Below are 22,582 nucleotides of genomic sequence, written 5' to 3' on the forward strand. Positions count from 1 at the left end.
CAGGTCAGCATTGATATTCATCAACAGCTTTGTGCAGTCGTGGCATTGAGATACACCAGAACATGTGCGATCTGTCTGCTTTCTTTGTGCCACAGTATAGCCGGATCGGCTGCTCTGCGCCGACGAGGGCGTGACTGTCGTGCCATGGTGTGCCTTCACCTCCTTCCCTTTTTCCTTTGCTTTTCCTTCCTCTTTGTGGGCTGTCTGGCTGCTCCCGGGCACATCTGCCATGTGTCCCATCTGCTCTCCGTGAGAGGCACGCACAGTTCTGACAAGCAGTATTCAAGTAATACGCTGTTCTTCTGGAGATGACAGAAAACAATAATTTGTATTATTAATGTTATATCACTAATGCTCCCTGCTTCTAAAATGCTAAGCAAAGCAAATAGTGTGGAACATTGGCTTGTGAACTTGCCGGTGAGTTGTTGTTTCAAAATCCTATTGCAGAAGTGAATTTTTCCCACTCCGCTTACCTCAATGATCTTACCTTGTCTTAGAGCTTGTAACTTTTTCAAGACATGGTGTGTTTTCCTTAAAAAAAAGAAACATCTTTTTCAGAAGTTGTGTTCTTTCCTTCCTGGCATCAGTGGCAAGATTCTTTACATTAAGAGGCACAGGTGTATGATAAAATTGTTATTTACTATTACTTTATGTCTTTCAAGGAAAAAATATTAGCAGACTGTCAAGAAAAAACGAATTCTAAAGTCAGAATGAATTTAAAGCCAAGATTGCCCTTGCCTCTTATGCATGTCTATTGGACAGCTTATGGTGGTGCACGTAACTCTTCAGAACATCTTTCTGTGATGTGTAGTCACTTCCAGCAGGATCTTGCCTTGTGACAGCTCCCCTATCAAATTGAACAAAGATAAAGGGAGCTCTCTGTGAGTGAAGGAAGAAGATGATTCATAGCATAGGCATGTATAGGCAATGAAACTTTTGTTTGTGGAATCACCTCTAGCTTTGGGTCAAAGATTTGTGGAGATATGTGATCAAAAGTGCAGTTACTAGTTAGTATGTATTCACCTTTGCCGGTCATATTACCTGTCATGTGTAGCAATTCCACGTTTACCACGCTTACTGTGTTGAAGCTAACAGAGCTGTCTTGCGTTACTGCTGCATTTACATGAAGCCATGATGAACAAGGAGAACTTTATCTGTTAGCCCGTTTGCCTGCAATTTGGAATTCACTCGAAGCAAGCGCTAGGTGTCCAAAGTGTGACCAGGGTGGGCAGGATTTTATAGGGCTGGCTGAAAGGAATTGGGATACCTATAGGGAGAGAAGTGATTCATTTTGGCAGTGTTTGTTTCATAGCCTTGGAAGTCTTTTCCTTTAGTAACTCCCTGCTTACCCAAAATGTCTCAAAGAGAAAATTAAAGGCAGGAAGGCTAAGTCAAAGGAAGGAGCGAGGCTAGGGAGACTTTTAGCGAGGAGAAAACATTGAACAGCTTTTGGTCAGCAAATGGAGCTGGCTCAGGGTCCGTGTTTTGGTTCCGTGCTTGGTAGAAACTGCTTTGTCTCTTACCCACGTTAACTGCTTGTGAAAGCTGTTATTCCATGGTGGCTGCACTGTGCTGCACTGTGCCGTGCTCAGACAGCTGACCTCCATCAAGAAGTCAAGGATGGACTTGTGTATTTGTCTTACATAGCTTTTACAAGAGTGTACCTGTCTCTTCTTTTCTTTTTTTCCCCTGAAAGCATTGTAAGGCGGTATATTTTATCATCACACCACAACTAAGCATCATAAAGCTGGCAATGCCTACAATGAGTTTCAGGAGGAAAAAATGGATTGGGACTACTTGAGAGAATAGTATCTGCTATGCTGCAAAACATTGTGCATGGGATCTGTAAAATAAAGTATCTAGTCACAGCACTTGTATTTGATTTGGTGTGATTAGTGGTACAGTGGTATTAGCTCTGTGCGTTAATTCTTGTCATGGTGCTTTTCTGATCAGTAGCTTCAAAATTTATCAAGCTGGTATGTCAGCGCTTGAAAAGTTGTGTCAAGGAATTTAGCAAACAGACCAGGGAGGACGGGATGAGTACAGCAGTTTATCACCTTTGGAAAGTGTTGTTAGACTGACAACAGTGCTTAACAGATAGGTGGACTACTCCTGCAAGATCTGCCATGGGTTACTGAGTTCAAGGCATCCTCTAAAGGGTTACAAATGTAATTACAGTTGAGCAGTGCACTGTATCGCCATCCGGCACTTTATACTGTGCATGCTCTTTTTGTTTTAAACTGATCCCTGGTGGTTTAACTGAGTTCCCCCCCCCCCCCCCCCCCCGCTCCCCCCAGCCTTTTTAAGTGCGTTGTCAGTAGGTTCCAGCAGCACTGGGTGGACACTCCCATATGAAAACAGGATGATCAGGGATAGATAATTTAAGGATGAAGCCTTTGTGTGTAACCTTGAAAAATACCCTGCAGCAATTTTCTGTGATTTCCTTTAATATTCAGCTCTGAAGGCTACTAATCCAGTCTTGACATTTCAAAAAAGTACTCAAGCAATAATCAACCTTTTCTCTGAAAAATGCATCCATGGTTGGAAAAGCTTATATACAGATCTTCTGTGCAACCCAAGAACGTTTTTGTGAGAGAGGAGGGATTATAGTCAAGTTATGCAAATGATATTCATATATGATTTTTGCAATTATTTTGTTAAAATATCTGGTGAATTCTTAGCTTCTTCTCATTCATGTTTGAACCTGGCTATTACTAATTGAATTCTGCAAACTGGAGTAGTGAAAGTTTTATTACGGGTGGCCCATAAACAGAGTACTCCTGCAGCAGGTTGTGAATAAAGAATAAATCATGTAATGAAGCAATTTGTCACCGACTGCTAAAAGACCAGAAGTTAAATGAATGCTGACAATGTAAGCATAAGTACTGGACATGTTACTTAGCAAATCCTTGTAGCTGATATCGGGTCCACATTTGCCTTACGTAAAGGGAACCCCTCTTCATCTCTCGTGTCGCTCGTTCCTGATGTGGGAGGGAGAATCTGGTCCTTGAAACAGAACAGATCTGCTAATGAGCCTAATATTAAGAAATAATAAAACCAGAGGAAATGAAGCGATACTCAAGGAAAGCAGAAGACCTAAAGTTAAGCAAAATTTTTCCCTGCCTTGTTCCTTGTTACCCTTTTTGGTTTGTGTACTTTGTGAGACCATTAGCTGCCATGCACTGTAGCCTTGCGTAGGTAAGAGGGAGCCACTTTCTGTCCTTCTGTGGGGCTCGCTGGAGTGCTGCGGTAGAGAGGCGAGTAGGTGCAGAGTGAGAGGAGCTCGTGTTGTCCTGCTCGTTTCCAGGGAATGGAGTTTCAAAGGGAATCTTAATATTTGTGCTGACTCGCTCATGGGGGTTTTTCATAGACTGAGAGTTTTTGTCTCAGCCCTTGAATTCTGGGCAGTTGTCTCCAGAACTACTGTGTGTGAGGTTTGCTCATTGCAATCTTACTACTTGTGCTAATCTGGTGGTTTTTGGTTTTTGTTTTTCTCTCTCCCTCTTTATTTAGATGAGAGATCCTTGGAGCAGCAAAATTTTTCCTTTTTCTCAATGGACTCAAAGGTGCACCAAAGCATATCAGGCAGCAGGACACAAATGGCCTTAGCAAAAAGTACTTTGGAGTCCCAAGAAAGTAATTTCCTTCAAACGGTATTATCAACAGTTACCACTCCCTTTGATGTAACTTTATTTAACCAAGAAGAAACGGCCAGGATTTCAGAAGGGAGAAGTACGCCGTTGGTAGGTGTCCCCATAACAAGCAATGAGGCATTCTTAAGTGACGATGAATTTATTAGCTCGTTTCCAAAGGCACAGTGGACTCCTCCACTGAAGTCTTTTGCAGTTTTAACAGATCATCACTCGGTTAATACAGTAGAGCCACCAGGAGAAATGTTAGAAACTGTGTTGCTCACACCTTCATTATCTGTCCCTTTTTCACCATATGATATCTCAAAAACAGCACAGCAAAAGACTCCGTTGAGCGCTGTCCCTGAACGCAGTAACACTCTTACAGAGTTGAAGTCTTTTGTACCAGATAGTGAAATGCTAACTGCAAGCAGAGACTTGCCGTTGTACCCTCCAAATACAGCTATTTATTTCACTTCCATTCCTTCAGAGGTGGGAGTTGCAGTGCGGGAAAATATGAATGGAAGTTTAAGAGCTCTGCCTTTTGGGGCTGCTTCAGAAGGGTCGCCTCTTCATCTCAAGCTGCTGGATGAAGATAGCCGTGTGACCCCAGATGCCACAGCACAGAGTGCAGACCTGTATGGTGAGATTTATGCCTATGCAAGTAGCAGGGCAGCAGGAACTCTCAGTCTAAGGACCTACCCCGCTCCAAGCATTCCCTGGGCCATGCCAGCTTCAGCAGCCAGTGCTGAGCCTGTTTTATTTCCTATTAGTCTTCCAGTTGCGTCTTTCCCGCTTCACTCAGCTGCCATTTCCACAGACTCTAATACGGTTCTTAATGCCAGCCTGTTTACACATGAATTCTCCAGTACAACACCAAATTTGCCTGCCGGTTCAGAAATACCAAGTCAATCAGAGCTTGTCAGTGAGCTCATGAGTCCAGTGCCTTTCACGAGATCATACAGTTCTTGTCTGTATTGTGACTCAGTTTCACTTCTGACAGAACCAGGCTTTTCCCCGGAACATGATGTGGGCTCAGGCGATTATGTTGAAACTTTGTCCATCAAAGCCTCTGAATTACAAGGCATAACTCCATTTACAACTATAATTACTGACGGGTATGAATTAGAGGAGCCTACACCTGAGATTTTTGATACTTCTTTTCCATCAAGACCAGTTGTTTCATTTTCTTCAAGGTTCTCGGAAATGCCCGATTCAAGCATGTTTTTATTAAGCACTATGGACACTGCCCTTAACAACAGAACACCTGTAACAATTTCTCCTTCTTACAATCAGCTCCCTGGAGGAACATCACTGAACATCTCTGTTGCCCAGTTTTCCCTTCCTCTTGTGGAAACAGTTTCATTGACACCAAGCACTCGTGTAGAACTTCCTGATGCCACCACCGTTCTCTTTGACTCTGTCTTCATCCCAGGTGAGCCGGTGGCATCGTTTGCAGTTAGTCATACGACTGTGCTGGAGTCACCAGAATTAATGCCATCAGAATCTGTGGTCTTGCTTGACAAGACATCTACAAGGGAAGAACCATCTTTAAATATTTCAGATTTTCCATCCAGTCTTTTATCGACACCATTTCTTATTGAACCTAGCTACTTGTCTTTATCATCGGCCATGCTAAATTCTTACTCTGTCGTGCGAAGTGATTTATCAACACTTTTACCTCAGACCTTGTTGACTGGGACATCAGTACTTTCTGAGGATGTTTCCAGCTGGGAGTTAGCTAGCACTGTCAGCTCTGCCACTGACACCGAGGTTTCTCAGTTCCCCCTTGGCCAAACATCATACTTTTATTCAAATGCATCCTCTGTTCCAGGTGCACATGTTCCTGAAATAATGCTGTCATCAGATTTTCACTCCGAGTCGTCTGTGTTTCTGGAAGCACCCTCAGTATTGCCAGCGGGCTCTGAAGTTGTGTTTACCTCAGCTGTTACAGGAGCTACCTCTCAGTTGGAGCCTTCACTCTCCGCCTCTCACTCCGTGGTTCCTGCCCTGGTGCTGCCTGCTTCTGACACCCAGTCTGTTACCAGCAGCATCTTGCTCAATGAAACAAATCTGATCTCTTTGTTTACTACTTTTCCGGCAACTCCTGTCTTAAATGTGTCTTCATCTCTGCTCTCAACTGTGCTGGCTTCTGATGAGGATATTGGTGCTACAGTTAACCCCACGCTGCTTTTAACATCTCTCAGCGAGGGCAGTGCCCACACAGCCCTTCCTCCCACAGACCCTGACAACCTGACGTCACGTGCCGACACCAGCAGCGTGATGCCCTTTCCTACAGCATCTCTGTCTGTGACCACGTCGTTGGCTCCCACGCAATTTCCTCTGACTTCTAGCCCTTCCACTGGATATGAAGTCCCAGCAGGAAGCAGTGTAACTGCTGGTACTGATGCATCGGCTGCTCCCACCGCTGTCCCCACGACCACTGCCACCAGTGCCACGGGCAGCCGCAGCACGACTGCTGCAGGCAGCCTGGGGACGTTCTCCTCCACCCCTCTGGCCACCACTACTCCATCTGAACCTGGGGTCGTAACCTCTGCCGTGACCACTACCAGGCAACCCTACGTCTGCGACATCACGGTTCCCGATGCTTACTTAGTCACTGCGGGTAAGATATTCCTAACATTTTTATTTTGTTTTTTCGGAAGCCACTGTAATGTGAGCCCCTAGCTAAATTGCAGGTGTTGAATTAGCTACGTAAACCTTTCAAAGAAATGTGGTGTAAATTTAGACAAACGGCTGTAAAGTATTGATTTATAATTTACTCTTGAAAATAATGGAATTCACTTGAACAAAGTCCGTTGTGATAGTGAGTTACATAGACATTACACTGCACAGAGAATGAAATTGTCTTCTAAAATTGCTGATGCGTATATACAAGTATACTGAATTAGAGGTTGCTTTATCATTTCATGGGTTGTAAATGAACGTTACTGTCATGGTACTGTTCTGCCAAACTATTAAATGTTCTGACTGAGTAAGTTTCTCCTTTCAGTTGTTGCTGCTGTTTGTAAAAAAGCCTGCATGTGAGGTAATGTAATATGAAAGAGGAGAGTTGGTTTAAAAACTGTTTGGGTTTCGTTACCATTTTTATAATTTTACCGTACTAGCTTGTGTTTATGTTTTCCCTCCTCCCATACTGACTTCAATTGGATTTGGTGTGTTTGTAACCAGAAAAAGTGACGTTAGTGTGTTTCAAAATTAATTGTCTCAGCATCTGTGTTTGCTTTTTTGGTGTTTTCCTACCTCTTCCTAGCTTGTTAACAAAACAATACCAGCGAACTAATCCAGGGCAGCTGCAGAAGTGCTGCATGTTCTGTGGTAAGCAACACATTTTGCCCTTAAGATTTACGTGTAATATGTAAAGCAGAGTGAGCATAATCTCATCCTCCAGATATGAAGGTGAGCTGGCTATGCTGGTGATGAGGAAGCTTTTTTTTAAACTGTAATTTGAGTAGTTTTGTAGGCAAGTTACTGATGGAAAGTAAATGCAGGATGACAACACGACAGTTTTCAGTTGTTTCCTTGACCATAGTCACAGTCTGAAGTGTGACTGTAACAGACATGACATCCATAGGGATGTGGGGGTTTTAAAGCAGTTTCTTACTCGGTGGATATCCCTTTCAGTAATCAATGTCAAGTTTGTTTACTTTTTATTTAAGAGAAAAGTAGATGCATATTTTCTGTGGCTTTTTTCTGACCTCATCTGCATTCCATGCATTGCCTACAAAACTTTAACTGTGTTATGACAGCAGGCTCGTTGTGCACAGGTCAGACGGAATGTGCTGCGACTTTCAGATCCAATTTGAATGCCTCAGTGGCTCTTTAAAAGAACATTCTTTTACTAGAATGCTAAAGACATTAGATATGGAAAAACAAGCCAAGAGAGAGAAAGTAAACCTGGAGTTCCTTAAACTGTATGTACAGTCACTTTTTAGGATACAGTCATACCTTTACCTGTTTCCTTGTCCATCGTCTTAATCCGTTTGATGCAGTTGATGTCATTGCGTGCTTTCTCATGCATTACACAACTGAAAATGCAGCTTTGCACCAAAGCCCGGGAGATGAAGCTGAAATGTATTTACTGACTGACATTAATTTCCAGTGCTGGCCCGAAGAGCTGTTCTACAAAATGTCAGTGAATCCATCAGAGAAGTGCTCAGAGTTCAGTTCAGGCGATCAGTAGAGCTAGAGGTAAGTGGTATGAAGTGTGTACAAGTACTCCTTGATCAATATAATACAATAGTGGTTTTAGTTCACGGGCTAAAACGGTGATTTAAAAATAACCCATGTGGTACTATATCAGAGAGACATTTATTCTAATTTAAATGTTAGTAATTTTTTTTTTTAACGTGAATATGACATCAACGTTTTTACTTTTAGAACATCATCATTTTCTAGGACAGACCTTTCTTGGTTTTGCCAGAGGTGAGCAAACAGTGCCCAGCCTCTACTGCTCACCTCTTTTGGCTGGTGAATTGAAACTGAACTGAAAAGCTTTTACCCTTCAAAATACCTGTTAAAGTGTTTTGTTTCTTCTCCTAGCTGATTATAAACTTAGCACCTTAAACAAAACAAAACCTTCTGCACAGCCTTATGCTACTTTATGTTGTAAGTGAGGCCATCAACACTTGCAGGGGAAGTGGTGGAATCCTAAGTGCAGGATTTGGCAGATGAAAAAGGCAGGGAAAAAAAATAAGGTGTGCAATGGTAAGATGCTATTTTTAAGCCTTCAAATAGATATGACTCCTGTCGTTCCCCCACTCACAAGGCTAGGAATTGCTGTACTCTTGGGTTTTTTTGAAAGCTTCCTCTGCTTTGATGTTCAAGGAATCATCTTTGAATGATATTTCAGTGTTGTTTCCTAACCTCAATGTGAGTGTCTGGTTGAGATGATGAGGTTTAAAGGCTCTGTTCCCTCCCTCTGTCTCAAACACTCTGTCTGAGAGGAAAAGGTTGTAGAGGTAGTTTGGGGGTACCTTTGTTGTATAATCAGATACTTCAACACAGGGACAAAATGAAATGTTTTAAAGGAATTACTGGTGTAGGTGCAGGTTCAGCTGCACTTGCAATTTTTCATGTCTGCCTTCATCCAGTTGTGATAGCCCAGCACCACATTATCTTACTTCTTTGAGTCTATGATCTCATTTTCATCATGAAGTTTATACTCAGGCAGCAGTTTGAATTTTGAACGTAACTTGAGTTTCTCCATGCACAGAATCCCTTGCTGCCTCTAACTTCTGCTTGCTGATCTGTGTGGGGAAACAGTGTTTTGACAGCTCCTGCCATAATCACTGCACTCAGTAATTAAACAACTCCTGTCTGATATTTGAGAACATACCTCTCTACTACCCAGTCAAGATAAGAGTGTTATGAATTTCTGCCAAACTTCAGCCACAGTGAGCTGCCACTATAAATTATGTTTAGTTTAGGTCCTTTTAGCAATACCTGCCCATAAGTTTTTTATGGGCAGGTATATAAGAGATTTTTCTTCTGGTTTGTGAATTATACCTTCAGATTGTGCAAACTGGCATAGTCAAGTAGAAGTCAAAGGTCACGATGGTAGAACTACCCCAATATTCAGTGACCTTATATGCCTCAATAATATGGAAGCGCTTACCTTCTTATAGTAACAACAGTAAGACAAAATCTATTGCTAAATATTTGAAGGTTGATTGGAGCCAACATTTGATATCTTGCTTCTTTATATTTTTGCCCTTTAATTTCCTTCCTTTCATGCCTACTATTGCCTTGTAAAGCTCTCAATAGGATATTTTGGCCCTAAGGCTGCTCAGAAGCAACTGTTTTTATAATGCAGTTAGTCCAGCTTCATTTTTTGCAAATTCTTTTTTATCAAAAGGGGAGAACATCTCTGTGGAATCAGTTATGCTTATTTTATGCTAGAATGCTGCTGTCATATGTGTTCTCTTTGTGATGGCTTGAGTATGGGTTTTGCACTAAAAATAATCACTAGCAAATGTCTTCACCTCTAACAGTGGACTACTAACAAAACTGTTATTTTAAATAAAGAGCTGTCTATAGCATCAGCATATTTAATGGTGATGTAATGCAAAATTTTAAACAGAATTCGTCCATATTGCTAAACTTAATTAATCAAACAGACGTGACTTTTGTTAGTCGAGAGTACCCAGGAACCGTGTGTACATTTGCAAGTTATGGTAAAGCAGTGCACTTCTCTAAGCTGCTTTTTTATTGTCTCTCCTATTACAGCTCACAGATGTTGTTCTCTTGCTGTGATGTAATGCACAGTAAATCAGGAGACAGTCTTGTTAAATTTAACTTGGTAATAATGTATGCTTTAAAAATAAAATCCATGGCAACGATGTATATAACTGCTGCTCACTTTAAGTAGAAACCAAGTTTAACACTGAAAGGAGAATTTTTTTTTTTCCAACTTTTTTTTTTCCAGCTTTTTCGGTTGAAACTTTAGTCTCTGCTTCTTTATTATTTCAAACATTCTGAGTTGTTGAAATGGAAAAAAAAAGAAGGAGGCAGGCTTGAATCCTGCCTAATGAAAAAAACTTTTGTCAATTTTTTCCTAGCAAAAGTCCTTACAGCAAAGTGAGAATAACCTAAAATTTTAAAGTTCTTTCCAGTTGGTCTCAATGTATTGCATCTGCAAAAGAATAAGACCCTTTTGTTTCAATAAGAGTAATTTTTGTCAACTTTCTCTAATGTAAACCTTATGACACTTGGGTAAGATCTGTTAATACAATGTTCCCTTGACTTAGCTTTGTTGCACTGGGGTGTGAAATAAAATAGTGTTGGCAGTGACTTGCTGTCAGGACCCCTGGTGCCATTAATTTCATGCCAACAGGAAAAAGCTTTTTGCCAGCCTCATTTGTGCTTGGAAATTTTATCGTGGAGTATGATGTATACCGCTGCCACTTTGTTGCTGTATTTAATGTGGGTTTTGGGGCCTGTCCTTAGCCTATTGGTTTCTATAATCCAAAATTAGTAAACCTCTGCCTTCAAAGTAAGGAGATCGGTTCATTGTCAGGCAGTTAAATACTTCTTTCAAAGGTGCCACCTTGTGGACTTGGCACTGGCTTCATCGCTACTCACTGCTGCTGAAATTCTGTCTGGTACCATTTAGGTGTGTAAAAACGGTGAGAGAATTGTTGCCTTAGGATCCTAATGTGCGTAGAAGCAGAAGCTTTGTTTCATTTTTAAGACCTGTGAGCCTTTGTAGCCCATCTTCAGGAAGTTAAACGCTCTCTGTGGGCTCTTTACAGGATGCTTAATAAGGTGGTGGAGAGGAAACTGGTTATTTATGCTTTCTGCCAGATGTTTACACAGCACAATACAGTGGAGTGTAGGCATGGATTAGGTTGTAGCAAAGGTGCGTCTAATAAAATGTTTTAGCAGACAATAATCAATAGCAAATGCTTAGGGAAGATAATAAGGGACAGCGTAAACATAAAACAATGTTTTCCCCAAATAATCTTCTAGCCTCTAGTAAATCAAGGCTTGAAAAATTTCTGTACTAGAAGCGCTCTCTCTTGTGAGGGTGGCTTTGAATGAGATAGGTTGTGGCCTGGAAACAGCAGAGTTGGATAGCCGTTGTACTTTGGAGAAGGGATAGCTTAACTTGAAGAGGTGTAAGGGTTCTCTGCTCCTGCTGAAGGTTTCTGCTTTTGCTGTGGGAATGGCTCCAAAGTGCACATGGAGTTTTGCATGCTTCTCTGGCTTTCTGGCCCAAAGTGTTAATATATTTGTGCTTGTTTACTTTAATAGGTGGCACTCTAAAATGTGGTGGCTAAGCTAGCTAATTTGTTAGCATCTAACTGTCTTGGCAGTAGAGGTGAAACCTGCAAGAGAGGATTGGATGGATGGCTGGGTTTGTGAACCATTAGAGCTGTGCAAGAGGAGCTATTCTCATTCATGAATCAAGAGTCATGAGCTGTGCTCATCTGTCCTAGACAACTTTGCAAACTTGTCTTTGAATTAGCTTGTAGACAGCATCATGCTGCCATGGCTATATTATTTCTGTCATCTGAATTAGGTTGTAGAGAGCTAACCCTAGACAACCCTGCAATACCTCAAGCAGAAATAGCTATTGTTTTGACCTGTAGTGGTTCTAATCTACCTATCTCAAAATTACACTTGAAAGTTTTTTTTTAAATTTCCATTCTTCTGGAGTTGCTGTCGCTCTTGTGCTGCAGTGAAGCACAAAAGAGAAACAATGTCAGCTGTTAAGATGAAAAAGTCAATGCAAAATTTCAGGGGGGTGTTCGAGGTAGGCTGCTTTCATTGCATTTATGGTGCACTCAACAGGTCAGAGATGGAGACAGCCGAGTTAGTTATCAGAGGCTCACTTTCTTGTCTGAAATACCTAACTCTAGTGCATAAGTATATGCTGGCTACACTAGGCCTCTCAGCATGTATTGCTTTAGAAATCACCAGCAAATTGTCACTGAGATTTGTAGTTCTAATTCCTCTTTTTCTTGCCTTTAAGTCGTCTCTTTTGTGAGTAATGGGCAGCTTCCTTTTGGCACGTCTTACCCATTACAACTGCTGTTTCCATTTGACAAACTGAAGCTGCAGAGATCATTTCATCCTGAGATAAAAGGATAAAGTTTCAGATAAGAGGAACTGAAGAGAGCCATGCATATTATTCATATCTAACCAATTTGAGTTCTGTGGGTCTAAATCTATTTAAAATAAAAGCTGGATGCTGCATATATTTGTGGACTAAGAAGGAAGAAAGGAACAATCAGCAGCATAGATTATTTTTTTTATTTCCTTCTGCTGCTGAGGTAGTTTCTTCTGGTGAAAGTAATATCTTTAAAATGCATGTTTTTTAGAGGACAGGAAAGAGCTGCTTGCTGTCTCATCTAAACAGCAATTGCCATCACTTTACACTGTTGCAGAAATACCAGTAAGCAACATGTGGGTCACAATTTAAGTAGCACTGTGCTTTTCTATCAGGCTGATCCTGAAGTTGAGGATATCTAACATATCCCTTCCCAGCACAAAGCCTGCAAGGTGCTAGCATCTCTTCATCTAAGAGGTGCACATTTATCAGAACCTTTGGGTCTCTGGTTTAGATTATTTATTTGTTTGTGAGGCCATCATATTGGACATCTCACAATATTTTAGTGTGACTGCCTTAGGCAAATAAAGCAAACTGGGGAAGCAAACCAAAGAGGAAAAAGTAATGCTAGGGAAACAGGTGTCCTTGATATTGAGAGAGTTTCTCTGAAGGAAAGAAGACACTGCAATATGTTTAAATAAATAAAAGCCTTCAGTTTGTTTTTACTTAGGTGACAGAGAAATGGTGGATAAGAGTGTCTGCATGGAAACATTCACCTAGGTTTATATTTAACTTACAATCTCAGGTTTTTTTACATGATGACTTAAGGCTCCTCAGGGTTTTTAAGAAGACTCAGACTCAGGAGATGAATTGGAAGAGGAAAATTGTAATTGTGGTAACTGTGCTGAAATAAGCATATAGAAATATTATCTGGAAGAAAGTGTTGTTGAGTGTGAAAACTATATCCATAAAACACAGGTTATGTGTATTTTGCTTCTTGCATATCACATGTGAATGGTATAGGATGTATTCACTATGCAGTACATGACAGAAATGAAGCAGCTATGCAAGCGGTTTGGTAAGTAAACAGCAATTTTGTATGGGAACTTATGTACTCCAGGGGAATGCAGGCGAGGGGGAGTGCTACTATGCTGGGATGTGATAAATCAAGAAGTGTTGAGATTGGTGTGTTGTGCTGAAGAGACTCTAGTAGGTGCACCTAGCACAGGGGTGTTGCCTCTCTGATGCACTGGCGCAGAGGCTGCAAGGCACAGCACTGGGAGTGTTTATGCTTCTGCTCTCCCTTTGAAAAATAAAGATTGCATTTTCCTACCTCTTGATGATGTGGCTTTGAAATGCATGAGACTATGTAGGTCTAAAATACTGTCAAATTTCACATTGAAGAATTTTTTTAAATTTTCTTTTTCTTTTTTTTTTTTGTAGGTTTATAAAATTTCCCCCAAATTTGCTTTCTTGGTGACGTCAGGTCCTTTTGTTTACACGGCGGTAGCTGTCATAAATGTGCTTGTGAACAGCAGTCTTCTTCGTGGTGAGGCCCCCATGATCCTCTCACTGCATCCTTCTTTCACTGTGCCAGATAACAGATTCCAAGTTCAGACAGGTGAGTTCTTCCTGACACGAAGAGGAGGAGATGTAGCTTCGTATTGATTCACACTTCTTCACTTGTGATTAAGTATGCAAGGTCGAGTCAAAACCCTGCGTTCTTCTGCTGTGAATGTTAATTCTTGGTTGTTAGTGAAATACTTGCCGGATCCGTGGTTGAGATGATAAATTGTAAACAGTTAACCCCATAATTTCATTATTTTTTCAGGAAAATTTTTTTCGCACGTTGCAAAATAGGTGTGCTCTTTTTCTTGCTTCAAAGGCGAGAAGAGAAAAAAAATTCTGTAAAACATTTACTCATAAAATCACAGTGCAGCTGCTTTATAATGCTTGAGTCAAGTTTCAAATTATGTTTACCTTAAATGTTACTTTTTAGAATTCTCATAATGTAGGAGAATTGGTGAGCAGGCAAACTGATTGCTCATGTCTAATGTGAGCAGGAGGATTACTCATGTAGTATTCAGGTTTCCATGGCTGCTGTATGGCAGCAGTTTATGTGAAGTCCATGACTACTAATAATCTAAAGTAAAATATTACCTGTGTAATAGATTTTGAGAGTCAGTGGTATCATTTAAAATCATCTTCGGGCACTATTTGCATAACAAAACCACCTGCTTGATTGGTTGACTGCGTAATGAGGTAGTGAGAGGGATTGAGTATGTAGGCAGAGAGTTAATGAATGTCAAACATGGTGCTTTTGTTCAAGTATGTTTCATGTGTTGTTTTGCTCTGTTAATAACTGTAAGGTAAGACATCACTTCTTTAATTGTGCAGGTGTGATGTCTTTTTCCACTGCTTAACATGGTTATATAGATAGACAGTAGACGTATTTTCTGTTCTTGAACCTTGTATAACATTGCTGTTAGGGTCTGTAACCTAATCATAGCATTTCTTTGGGTAAGACTATATCAGGAAATCCACAGATGTGCATGTAGTTAAGGTCTGTGTGCCTGCTCACATTCCTTTACACTCACGCTTGCTCTCCTGTGCTCTTCCTTTCTCTCTTGTGAAAGACTTTAAGGTGTATGTATCTAGATTTAAAAGACTGTGTGCTAATTAAGTGTTTTGAAAATGTTAGACTGATACTAATGTGTATTAATCGACCCAATATGTGGTCTTTTAGGCAAGCTAAATATTATATTTCAGTCCACAAGAAAAAGAGGTTTGTTGCCTTTTTCCTTAAGATTTTCATGGATCTGTTGAGTACTAAGGATTTCAGTGTGACTGATTCAGTGTTCCAGTCCTGTGAAATTAGCCACATGTGTATAGTGAAGGTCTTTCAGTATGCAAGCGGAAACAGTAGGTATTTTGTCACTAATATCTTTTGGTAATCTAATTAGTGCTGCAACAGATATTAATGAGTAGAGAATTTACTGCACCAACACAAAGTGTATTTTGACTGTATTTTTACCCAGTGTTTCACTCAATATGTCCTGAACTCCATGAAAAAGTGATAGCTCTGTGGATTCTCTTGCTCATTTTGTTCTCTCTCACGGAGGTACTTGTCTGTAGGAATAATGTGTACCCTTTGCCTTCAGTGCTTCAGTTTGTGCCTCGGAACGTGGATGTTGGGTTCTGTAACTTTAGTCGACGCATTGAGAAAGGGCTGACAATGGCACTCATGGAAGTGAGCAAACACCAGGAGTTCTACAACTTCACTGTGCAGGTAAGAAGACTAGCATGTTTTGTGTCTGTCCCTTTTTCTCCTCACCTTTGGTTGTCCTGTGCTTCTTCCAGCCAGTAAAGTTAGTTAGGTGTTCACTGGCTACCACTAGCCATCTAGATCACGTAGAACTATGAGGCTTTTTCATGAAGTTAGGAGGGTTTTCCCCTACAAAATAATATGGCACCACATATCCTTCTGGTTTCAAGCTTTTTGAAAAAATGATCCAAGATGATGATTTATATCCAAAAGCATTATTGAATACTATAGGGTTTCTACTTTTTCATATAAAGGCTGCCCCAACCCTTATCAAAGTAATTCCTATCAGATTTTACTATTACAGAGTAGGGTGTGGTTAGAATGTTTTTGTTGTAAGACAACTTTCAGGTCTCATTGCCACTCAGGGGATCCTATTAGGGAATTACATGCACTCTGCCATTATGTGAGCAAACATGGTAGTTGCTTCTGGGGTCTAGAAATACTTACAGCAGTATATGATGTCTGTGGCAGCAGCTACTGGAACGTCACACGTGAAATTTATTGCATATGTGCTAGGTACTGAGTCACATAGCAGAGCTTAAAACTCCCTGGAAAGTCAGTAATTCAACTTAATGAGACCAAGTCCCTCTTCTGTCTGAATTCTTAAATTTAATCTAGCTTTGTTCTAATACCAAAATTAGTAAAAATTTTATTGTGTTATTTAACTGGCACCATAAATGCCCATCTGTGGTACCCTAAAATAAAATCATAGCAGGAAAGATGGCATAAACTTTATAGTACCTAAGGTACTGTATATTACATATAGTAAAGTGCTCAGAACTGTACAACTAAATGACACAATGTGACTGGATAGACTGAAGACAGAACACGCAAAACAATTTTTTGGACTATCAGCTTAGCAAACTTTCATTTTAAATACTTCTTTACTGTCTGGAAGAGGTTTGCCTACACAAACACAGTTGCTTTGTACATTGGTGCCAAAATAAGGCTTCTAACCAGTGGCAGGGTCTGGGCGTGCATGCTGCAGGAGGTTTGGACCAAGAGAACATCCGTTTTCAGAATGTTTCTTTACCATGGTCTCTTCCTGTCCGTTCCATGCAGTTTGGTATTCATCCAAGATTTCTTTATTGGTAGATTTATTTTGCTGTCTCTCTAGGTGGGTTTTTTGATCATTTTCTGGACTGTAGCTTTCAGATCATTCTGGATTATGATTGACCTTAAAGGATAACTCTTAGAAGAGGAATTCACATGTAACTTTGCCTCTTCTGAGACTCAGCAGGCCGAATCAATCTGGAATAGATGTTCCTCTGTTTTGATGTGAACTGCTCCCCCCCCCCCCCCCCCCATATTAGGGAAAAAAATTCTGTCAAGGAAGGAATGGAAATGCCAGTGATTTGATTTTGCTGACCCTGCTTCAATCTTTTTTCTTCAGATACTGAATATAACTCTGAGCAAGCCTGGAGTAGCGTTTCGGAAAGGCCCCGTGAGCATTGTTTTTGCCGTCCGAGATAGATACGGTTTTCTAAATGGGTCCGAAGTCAGTGAGCAGCTAAGAAACTTGTCTGTAGTGGAATTCAGCTTCTATCTGGGCTTTCCTGTGCAGCAAATTGCTGAACGTGAGTACTTGCTGTTTGCCAAGACTGCAAAATACTTTTTTTAGTATTTTTTCTTCTCTACAATTTTATAGTAATTTTGTGCATCAGCGATAATGCAGCTTCAAGTACCTAACTTGTATCATGAATTCTGCAGAGCAAATCCATGCTCCTCTCTGCTCACACACTGCTTATCAGTGTTACAGCAACCTGTTGCTTTTGTCATCATGCTTTCCTTTTGCGCTGGGCCAGTTGTGCTTAACCTGGCTTCATTAGTGCATTGGTCTTAGTCCAGATCAAAAAAAAAAAAGTCACTTCAATCAATATTGCTGTGAAGTGCAATACAAGGTGTGTGTCTGTGGTTACGTCTACAGGGGCCTTTGCTGCTTCTCAGCAGGGTTTACTATCTTGGGTTTTGCGTTGCCCTTAACTGTGGCTCTGACTTCTAGAAAGCCTGGGACACTGGCAACATGAGCTTATATTTGCCCATATAGTCTGGGTTATCTGTTAGTCACCAGCAGTGCTTTTTTGACTAGTCTATTATCTTTTAAGGTATTCCCTTTTAAGCATATCTCTCGCTTCTGATGTACAACTTGCATTGCAAGTAACTTTTTCCAGTCCGTGGCCATCCTAAACTTAGATTAATGGAAACTGTCTGCATAGCAGAGTTTTCTTGACACTCAGCCTTGACAACTTATGTTTGGTTAGATTTTTCAGATGACCTCAGTCTCATAAATAAGCCAAGTTTCTAAACTTAACAATTAACCTTGTACACTAATGGATTGTTCATGACAGAAATGACTCATGAACGTAAGCAAGATCAAGAGAGAACAGTACTTGCCTTTCCCTCCTTGTGGGTGTTACTGTTAACTCAGTCCATTAATTCCCCTTTTCTCCTATCTCACTGCTTTCCTATGCAGATTTTAATTTTTGGAGTTATTTTTGTGAGCTATATAGGTGCATAACATCTGACACAGTGGTTCTTGCTATACAGTTAAATGTCTAGTGGAAAATCAGGCCTAATGGCAGCTGCTGTTCATTATACAGCTGTGCAGTAGTATGTCAGTGAAGATACTGTAAAGAGAGTGATTGTCAACAGAAATTGTTCTCTATAGCACCTTTAAATCTATATAAGATGACTGCACAGGAAACTTTCGTTATGACTAGAAGTAGTTTAAACATACTAATTTTTTTGAAACTTTTTGTTTTCATTTTTCAGCATTTTTGAACCCTCTGCTCCCATAGTCAATTAAAAGTGTATGGGGTTGTTGACTCATTTCCGTTAAACATTTCTGCTCTCATTCAGTCTCACACAGACTGTACCTGTGCAGTGGTAGCTGTATTTAATTGAGCCAGGACCAAAAGCCCTGAGAATCCCTGTCCATAGATGACTAGCATTTCTTTTGTTCCTTGTGAGGCCGCAGAACTTCTCAGGTTGCAGGCCATGGTCTTTATCTCTCACTCAATTAAAATTAAATGTTGCTTTTGCCTTGATTGCTTGAAAGACATTTCTCTTTACTCTGCATAGTCTCCTTTACACCTTTGCCCTAGAGTTTATTACTTTTAGTCTTTTTGGTAATATTTTTGGTGTTGTGGGGCTTTTCTTTTCCTGTGAGGTATACACATCTGGTCCTACAGTTTTTAGTTTTGTCCACATAGTCTGGAGTGATACTTGTAGTGAATTTACAGGTTGCCCCTTGCTGAGAATCCATCTTCTGGATTGTGTGATGGAGCTACAGTGCAACTAAATGGTAACAGAATTTCTACCAAGGCAGATATATCCTGAAAGACAGGTTGGTCAGAGGGGAAAAATGGTCCTGTTAAATATGCATGTGCACTGTTCTCCTTATTTTCCTTTCCTGATGGTACTTAGGAAATTTGAAGGTAATTTCTTTAGGGCTCATAGCAGGAGCTCTCCCTGTGTTATCTGCATGCTTATAGTGTCTGGGGCTGATTCCTGGCTGATGCCAGTGGAGCTCTGTGATAGCCCACAAATTAATAAGAAAGCCGTGCAAAGTAGAATGAGTGAGGAGGCCAGGCAGTGCCTTTGGAAAAAGGTCCCACTAGTATTTCTCCTCTTTTCCTGACTACTCTGAGGATTTGCAGTGAAGTCATGTAGTTGGCTGTTACGGCCTGGCAAATTTAGCCTCTGTTAGTACAGTGGCATATCCCAGCCTGTGGGTGAGATATTTCTATAACTTTTTTTCCAAAGCTTCGGGAATTGTTTGTTCCTGTTGGTGATCCTACACAAGCACGCCAACAGTGTGGTAATTTCATTCCTGCAAATTCCAGCACAGGCCTCTAGACTTCAAACACAAAATAATTATTCTTCCTCCTCTCAAATCCACCAAATCTTCCAAATGCTACTGAACCTCAAATCTTCCCTTAGGGTAGGAAGGCAGAGTATCTCCATCAGTGGTGACTAAGTCCATCATGATACACACTTTATTCCCAGACTGTTGTATTTGGAGCTCTTGAAAAATGCTATTGCTTTGGTGCACATCTTCAGTAATGGGAATGATGGCAGCCAAACAAGTTATGTGTACACCCTGGCCTTCAATGACCCCACCTAACTGCTGCCATAGTGTATTGAATGAACGTTGCCAACAGAGCAGAGCACTTGCTGCAGAGATCTTAGCCAGAGTGTGTTGTCGGTGGTGACTCTTAGTTTGTTTGACAGAGAAATTTTGAAGACTACCTTCAAATTTGTCTAGACTGAAATTTAAAAAACTTTTAATTTTGAATTAAAATAAATAAAAATACATGCAATAAATCAAATTAGAATAAGTATATTAAATTTCAATTTAGTAATTCAGAATTTTTAGGAAAGATGAGATCTTCCCAAAGTTTGCAATGTAGAAAACATGAGGTTTTGGTGGATATGGTGCTGTAAATCAAGGAGCATCTTGTCAGGATTTGACTTGCATGTTGCTAGAGGAACTCATATTTACTGTAGATTGAGGCCACTGCAGGACAGCTCATTTTGATATGAACTTGCCTAGTTTGGTCTCAACAGTGCTGCAGCACATTTGTAGTCACTTTTTTGGAACACCAGACATGGTGCCGTTTGATAAGTCAGCAACGTGGGAACACAGTTTCTCAGCTTGTTAGAGCTATGGGTCTGTCTGTCAGCAAGCACAATAATGAATGTAGCTCATACACTTTTATAAGCAAGGCAACCACACTCGCTTATTTTTAGCTCTTTCTACAGTTTCTTGCACTGTTGCTGTAACTGTATTTTGAGCCAAAGGATTTTAGATCTTCAGTATTCAGAGCCAGAAATCATGTCCAAAGGCTCAGCAGCGTTGGGCAGATCTTTCTTGAGACATCTTATTCAGCAGTCTGTTGAGCGTGACCCACAGCCGGATCCTCAAAGCCACTTTGGCAGGAAGATGCCTAAATGTTTTTGTTTCCTAGGCCCTGAACTCTGCTTTCATGCTGTCCCTCAGTCTCCAGAGGAGCAGTAGCAGGGAGGGTGTTGTGAAGATCTTCCTTAGATAGGTAGCTGCTTTGCGCTGTGCAAATTTAATATGCAACCCTCTGCTTTTCAGTGTTAATTTTGGGGGGAATTTTGGATGTTTATATATTTACATATAAACAATTTACATATGTTATTGTTTATATGTAAATATGAAATGTTCCTTGCCATACTGTTCTATGCCATTTGTGCCTTAGTTATCAGGCGTGGTAACAGTTAATACTCTTGGTGGTGACTTTTTTTTTGCCCTGAGGGCTCTGTATAGGATTTTGTAAGTTTTATAGTCTGCATCTGAAGAAAAAGAAGTGATTGGTAGGTGAGTTGAGCTGTCAGGGTATTGAAGTTGATTCATACTGAGGAAAAGCTACTTGTGTAATATCACTGTATCTCAACACTGTTAAGTGAAGTGAGACCTTGCCTTCGATAGCCCAAATATGAGCCTTGTTTGAAGGAATGTGTTTGCTCTCTGCTGCTTGTTCACCTCGCATTGCCTTTCACACACAGTCCTTTCACTGGATTTTTCACATAACTAATATGTACTGTTTATACTTTTAACTGTGTGGATTGTCCCTGTGCAGTACATAATTAAGAACAGGAATTTTTTGTCAGCTTTTTCCACTTGTTTAGAGTCAGGGTCACTAGTGAAAGTTGTTAGTTTGACAGAATGGACTGTTCTGTGTAGGAACAGGGCTGTTGGAGTGGTCAAGCCTGGAAACTTCCAGTCTTTTTTCTTTCCCCCACGGACTTCTAGGTGACTTCAGCAACATGCTTACATTCAGATGTTCAATTTACACCTTCCTGCATGCTTATTTTGCGTTGTCCACCTTACATCTCACATATTAGATTGTAAACTGGTTAGGTGGTCATGAACTACATGTCAGCAGAAAGAAAACCAAGTCTAGTCACAGTTTTTGGGTGCTAGTTCATTAAAAACAATAGGAAAGAATTTATTTGGTATCTCTTTATGGCTGGAAGATTTCTCTGAGGACAGGCAAAGGCTAGCTGTGAACTAGATGAAGAATATTGGTCTTCATTAACTTACACCAAATAAATCTCTTTGTTTTCATGATGGCTTTAAATAGAGAGAGTTGCCTTGGGATTTGCTATTTTTTTAATGCCATAAGTACCAGTTTGATGGGTGGCATCTATTTTGGATATCTTGGAGCTGTTGCAAGGCCAATAGGATAATATAAAATTGTATGGTATAGTCCAAAGACTGCAGAAATATTTGGCAATTTTTGTCTGGGTGGATTTTTGGATCAGACTTTTAGCAGATACGGTGTGTTACTATTGCCCGCACCCCAAAATTTGCATGGAATCTTATTTTTCAGTTGATGCCTTCTCATTCCAAATACCGCATTCCCTCCATGCTTTCTATTACTGTTCCTCCATTTATCAGAAATAACAATCAATATGGTACTGATTCTATCCTGCATGGTCCCACACGTCTCTGTATGAGAGAGAGGGTCAGAGAGATCCTTGTTGGAGCATCTGGTGAAGGCCATGTTGCCCGAGTGGCATGCTTCAGACTGCTGTCAAGAGGTTTCTGGGTGACTAGGTGACCCTTTGCCTTTTCAGTCAGCATTGAATCAATGCTGTTACGTGGTATGGTGCTTCAGGGCTGCATGCTAGAATTTTCTAATGATGATAGCATCTACTTCATTAATGCATCTGTAGTCATTAGCAGACCAGCTGCAATCTAACTAATAATTGCATTTTATCTATCCAACTTCCCCCTCAGAATAACAATCAATCTGTGCTTTTTAATTGTTAGTTCCAGGGGGCATTAGGAATCTTGCAAATATGATTTTGCTGCAGTGCTGAGACTCCAGCTGAGCGCAGGATCTGGCCGCGTGTGTTGGTGAGACACTTGAGTGACCTATGGAATAAGAGTTGGAGCCTGGATTTTCTGACTTCTGAGCATGGTGTCAGTTGCAGAAGCGTCCATCATTTAATGCATTTTTCGTCAGGTTTTAGAACCCAGCCTTAGTTGCCAATGATTGTGGCACCTCTTCCTTTTCA

At 40.6% G+C, this 22,582-nt stretch overlaps 1 protein-coding gene across 5 annotated transcripts in view; it reads left to right on the forward strand.

The window, feature by feature from the left end:
- Positions 1-22,582, forward strand: part of KIAA1549 (KIAA1549 ortholog) — a 153,022-nt gene that overhangs the window by 68,987 nt on the left and 61,453 nt on the right. For all 5 annotated transcript variants that reach the window (XM_075503125.1, XM_075503143.1, XM_075503134.1 and 2 more), the window contains exons 2-6: positions 3,514-6,255; positions 7,753-7,841; positions 13,648-13,825; positions 15,366-15,493; positions 16,923-17,106. In XM_075503125.1, the coding sequence (XP_075359240.1) occupies positions 3,514-6,255; positions 7,753-7,841; positions 13,648-13,825; positions 15,366-15,493; positions 16,923-17,106 (3,321 nt within the window). The remainder of the gene's footprint in view (positions 1-3,513; positions 6,256-7,752; positions 7,842-13,647; positions 13,826-15,365; positions 15,494-16,922; positions 17,107-22,582) is intronic.

Source organism: Mycteria americana, chromosome 1 (genome assembly GCF_035582795.1).
Source record: "Mycteria americana isolate JAX WOST 10 ecotype Jacksonville Zoo and Gardens chromosome 1, USCA_MyAme_1.0, whole genome shotgun sequence".
Lineage (NCBI taxonomy): Eukaryota > Metazoa > Chordata > Aves > Ciconiiformes > Ciconiidae > Mycteria > Mycteria americana.